The 6,002-nt window shown below is 39.5% G+C and overlaps 1 protein-coding gene across 4 annotated transcripts in view; it reads right to left on the bottom strand.

Annotated features, from left to right (window-relative positions):
* alms1 (ALMS1 centrosome and basal body associated protein) overlaps window positions 1–1,822 on the bottom strand; it is a 33,490-nt gene extending 31,668 nt beyond the window's left edge. For all 4 annotated transcript variants that reach the window (XM_060925742.1, XM_060925744.1, XM_060925745.1 and 1 more), the window contains exon 1: window positions 1,734–1,822. In XM_060925742.1, coding sequence (XP_060781725.1) covers window positions 1,734–1,778 — 45 coding nt within the window. In that variant the 5' untranslated portion in view covers window positions 1,779–1,822. The remainder of the gene's footprint in view (window positions 1–1,733) is intronic.
* Window positions 1,823–6,002: the final 4,180 nt, after the last annotated feature.

Here is a 6,002-nt window from a genome sequence, read left to right as displayed (position 1 = left end):
CACATATACACACACACATACAGCACATTTTGGAGCTACCTGTGGTCAAAAAAAGCACTTTTTCTAAATGACACGAGTAATTTTGCTAAATATGACATATATTGCAATACATTCACCAAAAATAACGTTATCACCAAATTTTTTTTTTTGCATGGTAAATAGAGCTATCACAGGGCTACAATAAACAACCAAGTTTATTTAGTCAAGCCTTTTGATATTGAAGATAATAAGTGTTAAATGTGATTTTTAGCTTGCGTACCCTCAAGGCCGGATTAACTATATGGGCCTGCGGCACAGTGCCCAGGGGCACTAACCACTCACAGCCAGTGGGGGGGCACCACATGACAGAAACTTTAAAAATATTTTTTCGTGAATGTTTAAAATGGTTATACACTTGATATTGTTAAATAGTCATGTATAATTCATTATGAACACTAATTTCATAAGAACAACAACAATAATCATAATTCTGAGCAAGAGTGGCCTATGTGACCATTAACCCCCCTTTCCTCAACCTGTCAGTTGAGCCAGTCCACCAATGGTGAAATGCATCAATTTTTTTTAAAACCGCGGTAGAAATTAAAAATGGACAGACATCAATTGAGTGGTTGTGTGAAGAGAAAATTTAAAAAAAGAGAAAGACTCCAGGCGTGTAGCTGCAATTAAAAATGTTCCAGTGTTAGATCGTTTTTTTTTTATAAAAACATCGACAACTGCTGTCACTACCAGCGCTGAAGCCGGGGAGGAGGATATGTGCGAAGCCACTTTAAGCCAGGTAGAGATCAGTTCACACCATGGTGACGAGAATATGTACATTGTACATCTGAATATGCCATACTGGATGTTATTTGAATTTATATTTCAAATTGAGACATTTGAATATGTTGCCTAGATCGATGCTATTTTAACTGATACACATTTTGAATTGACACATTTGAATATGCTGTATTGTATATAGATGGATGCTGTTTGAATTGATACACATTTTGAATTGAGATATTTTAATATGGATAGAATAGAGTATGGATGCTTTGAAGGTTTTTATTGAGACATACAAATATATGCTGCTCATTTTTGAATAAGACATTTCAATATGCCTACATGCATATTGTTGGTTGTTTTCAGTGAATTTGATGGGCTGATGTAGCCTACTTAATACATTTTCAATGAGGAAGAATGACCTTGTTTATGTGTACTATTGTTTATGTATATGCTACTATTTTTGACAGCAAAGGGCAAGGTTTGTGAGTGTGTGCAGGAGGTTACTGAACGCGTGCGCGCAGGGTGGTGGTGGGGCACTTGAGGTATAGTGCCCAGGGGCACCGCATTGGCTTAATACGGCACTGCGTACCCTGATTGTAAAACAACCCATCTCCAAGCACCCAAAAGCGCCTCATAGCATACAGTCAGCTAGTTATGTGTTCAGCTAAAGTAAGCATCACTGCTGTTACTCTCTGGTTCATCTTTGTTTGCTAAACACTGGATACTATTCCATAATCCACATGCTGGTGAAAGAGTTAACCCAGAAAAACATTTGTTTTACCAAAGAAACCTACATGAAGCCGGCGGAGCTTAGCTATATTCTTGTTGCTAATGTAATCAAGCTAGCTAACTAACGCTTTTGATTAGTTATACAGCTGGCGGAAAACAATTTATGAACGACAGCTACTCAAAGGTATTAATTAAAAAAAGGCAATTTTTTTTTTAATCAAGGCAGTGGCACTCAAACTCACTCTGTTAACACTTGCTCCATCTTCGCCTTGCTCTAATGTCTCCATTGTTCTGTGAGGAGCTTTGAGTTGTTTCTATGCGAACAACTGACATTATTCGCGCCTGCGCACAAGGAAAGAGTGCGTGCACGCATGCGCGCAGGCAAACAGAGCTTGTCCTTGTTGCCACAGTGCACTTTAATCTGTCTGTGTGCTCCGTCTGTGGTTATGATTAATTAAAATGTATGAAATTATGGTGAAAAAAACCTAGAACAAACTTGTAACTATGATAAATGCATATGACATAAATAGTCGGGTATTTTTAATGTATTATGTGAAATGATATTCTTGTTGATCATGGTCATTATATCACAATGTACACGCACTGAGCACTTTATTAGGAACATCTGTACACTGTACACCACTTATTCATACAATTATCTATGCGGCAGCAGCTCACTGCATAAAATCATGCAGATACGCCCCAGCAGCTTCGGGCAATGTTCACACCAGCTATGCAAACTGGACATTTGAAGACTGGTCTGATTAATCTCAGTTTCTACTGAGACACACAGACAGTATGGAATCAATTTTGTGCCAAAATGTTCATACAATACTTTTGAAATATCAAACAAAAACGACAAATCAAAATACAAAAAAAAAAAGTTATTTTTTTTAGACTGGCAAACAAATTATTCGTGTAATCGTGCAAAAATATCAGTCTATTACTCTTCAGAAACCTTTTATTTTTGTTCCGCGTCTTTCTCAGTTTTGTTTGACGTAATTTATTTTGGTTGCGATTCCAGCTTTCTCGTTTGCGCTCCCGGACTTTTTGCTTGCGGTTTTGGCACAAACCTCACGTGTGGGCGGGCTGTCCAGGAACGCATTCCCATTGGCTAACTTGTGTTTGACTGACAGCTACGCTCAGCCATTCCCTACTCGGATTCTGGCGGACTGTTTGACGAGTGACCGATCCATTGACGGTAAACAAGGATCGAGTGGACTTCAGTGGCGACTATGATATTGAATTAATTAAACAAAGTGTAAGTACGGGGCAAATGTGTTGTATGTGTTGCAGTAGTGCACATTATGCAGGCGTGTTTAACGTTAGCAAGACAGCTATTATATTGGGTAGTGGAGCGAAGGCTAACATTTGACTTGCCACGAAACATCTGCATAATGTGCACTACTGCAACACATACAGCACATTTGTCCCGCACTTACACTTTGTTGAATTAATTCAATATCATAGTCGCCACTGAAGTCCACTCAATCTTTGTTTACCGTCAATGGATCGGTCACTCGTCAAACAGTCCGCCAGAATCCGAGTAGGGAATGGCTGAGCGTAGCTGTCAGTCAAACACAAGTTAGCCAATGGGAATGCATTCCTGGACAGCCCGCCCACACGTGAGGTTTGTGCCAAAACCGCAAGCAAAAAGTCCGGGAGCGCAAACGAGAAAGCTGGAATCGCAACCAAAATAAATTACGTCAAACAAAACTGAGAAAGACGCAGAACAAAAATAAAAGGTTTCTGAAGAGTAATATTTTAATATTTTTCGTGTAATATTTTGCACGATTACACGAATAATTTGTTTGCCAGCCTAAAAAAAAGACTTTTTTTTTTTTGTATTTTGATTTGTCGTTTTTGTTTGATATTTCAAAAGTATTGTATGAACATTTTGGCACAAAAGAAACAGTAGGTTCAGAATTTGGTGCAAACAGCATGAATCCATGAACCCAACCTGCCTTGTGTGAACAGTCCAGGCGGGTAGGGGTGGTGTAATGGTGTGGGGAATGTTTTCTTGGCACACTTCCACTGTGATAATGAACCATGTCATAAAGCAAAAGCTGTCTCAAACTGGTTTCATGAGCATGACAATGAGTTCAATGTTCTTCAATGGCCCTTCCCAGTCACCAGATCTGAAGTCAAAAGAACACCTTTGGGACGTGGTAGAACAGGAGATTCACAGCATGGAAGTGCAACTGAAAAACCTGCAGGAATTGTGGGATGCAGTCATGTCAACATGGACCAGAATCTCAAAGGGTATTTTTTTACAACAACTTGTGGAATCCATGCAATAAGAATTGAGGATGTTTTGAGAGCCAAGGGAGGCCCAGTATTACTACACATCTCATCTCATCTGTAGCCGCTTTATCCTGTTCTACAGGGTCGCAGGCAAGCTGGTGCCTATCCCAGCTGACTACGAGCGAAAGGCGGGGTACACCCTGGACAAGTCGCCAGGTCATCACAGGGATGACACATAGACACAGACAACCATTCACACTCACATTCACACCTACGGTCAATTTAGAGTCACCAGTTAACCTAACCTGCATGTCTTTGGACTGTGGGGGAAACCGGAGCACCCGGAGGAAACCCACACGGACACGGGGAGAACATGCGAACTCCGCACAGAAAGGCTCTCACCGGCCACGGGGCTCGAACCCGGACCTTCTTGCTGTGAGGCGACAGCGCTAACCACTACACCACCGTGCCACCCTATTTTCTCTGATAATATATTTTATTTTCTTATCGTAATTGTCTATCCTACTCTATATAGAATATGTATAGTATTTTGTTGTATTCTGTTCTATACCACCATAATGCTTTCTATTCTATTCTATTCCATTCTATTCTATTCTATTCCTTTCTTTTCTATTTTGACATATTCCCTTCTTTTCTCTTATAATGTATTCTATTATATTGTCATAACTGTCTATTCTATATAGAATGTGTATAGTATTTTGCTGCATTCTATTCTATATCTTCATAATGCTTTCTATCCTATTCTATACAGTGATAATTCTATTATATTGTTATCCAATTCTACACAGAATATGTATATGTATTTTGTCATATTCTATTCTCATCTCATCTCATTATCTCTAGCCGCTTTATCCTTCTACAGGGTCGCAGGCAAGCTGGAGCCTATCCCAGCTGACTACGGGCGAAAGGCGGGGTACACCCTGGACAAGTCGCCAGGTCATCACAGGGCTGACACATAGACACAGACAACCATTCACACTCACATTCACACCTACGGTCAATTTAGAGTCACCAGTTAACCTAACCTGCATGTCTTTGGACTGTGGGGGAAACCGGAGCACCCGGAGGAAACCCACACGGACACGGGGAGAACATGCAAACTCCGCACAGAAAGGCTCTCACCGGCCACGGGGCTCGAACCCAGACCTTCTTGCTGTGAGGCGACAGCGCTAACCACTACACCACCGTGCCACCCTATTTTCTCTGATAATATATTTTATTTTCTTATCGTAATTGTCTATCCTACTCTATATAGAATATGTATAGTATTTTGTTGTATTCTGTTCTATACCACCATAATGCTTTCTATTCTATTCTATTCCATTCTATTCTATTCTATTCCTTTCTTTTCTATTTTGACATATTCCCTTCTTTTCTCTTATAATGTATTCTATTATATTGTCATAACTGTCTATTCTATATAGAATGTGTATAGTATTTTGCTGCATTCTATTCTATATCTTCATAATGCTTTCTATCCTATTCTATACAGTGATAATTCTATTATATTGTTATCCAATTCTACACAGAATATGTATATGTATTTTGTCATATTCTATTCTATTCTGTCATATTCCCTTCTTCTCTCCTAAACTGTATTCTATTATATTGTCATAACTGACTATTCTATTCTATATAGAATCTCTGCAGTATTTTGATGTATTAAAAATGGTCATAATTCTTTTGATTCTATATAGTGATAATTCTATTATATTGTCATTTGACTCTATACAGAATATCCATCCATCCATTATCTGTAAGCGCTTATCCTATACAGGGTTGAGGGCAAGCTGGAGCCTATTCCAGCTGACTATGGGCGAGAGGTGGGGTACACCAGGTCATTACAGGGCTGACACATAGAGACAAACAACCATTCACACTCACATCGTTAATCATTTTGCCACAGTTGCAACCCTCTTTGGAATGAAAATCAATATCACAAAAACAGAACTCCTGTACCAATTCTCACCTGAGCCACAGGCAATGCCAAACAATGTTGTTTTGGCCAATGGAACGCCTCTTAGGAGTTCTGAGAGTTTCATCTACTTAGGCAGTGCAGTTATCAACACAAACTCCTCAGACTTGGAGGTAGACTGCTGGATTCAAGCTGCCACCAAAGTCTTCAGTGCATTACAAAAGCAACTATGGTCTCACCATGACATCGAAAGAACCACCAAGTTGAAAGTATGCAATGCCACAGTAATGAAGTAATGAATAGTAACGCAATACTTAAGTAATGAAGTTGG

The sequence above is a fragment of the Neoarius graeffei genome, chromosome 7 (assembly GCF_027579695.1).
Source record: "Neoarius graeffei isolate fNeoGra1 chromosome 7, fNeoGra1.pri, whole genome shotgun sequence".
Classification (NCBI taxonomy): domain Eukaryota; kingdom Metazoa; phylum Chordata; class Actinopteri; order Siluriformes; family Ariidae; genus Neoarius; species Neoarius graeffei.
The sequence above is the reverse complement of the archived record's forward strand: the minus strand, read 5'-3'. Positions and strand labels throughout refer to the sequence as shown.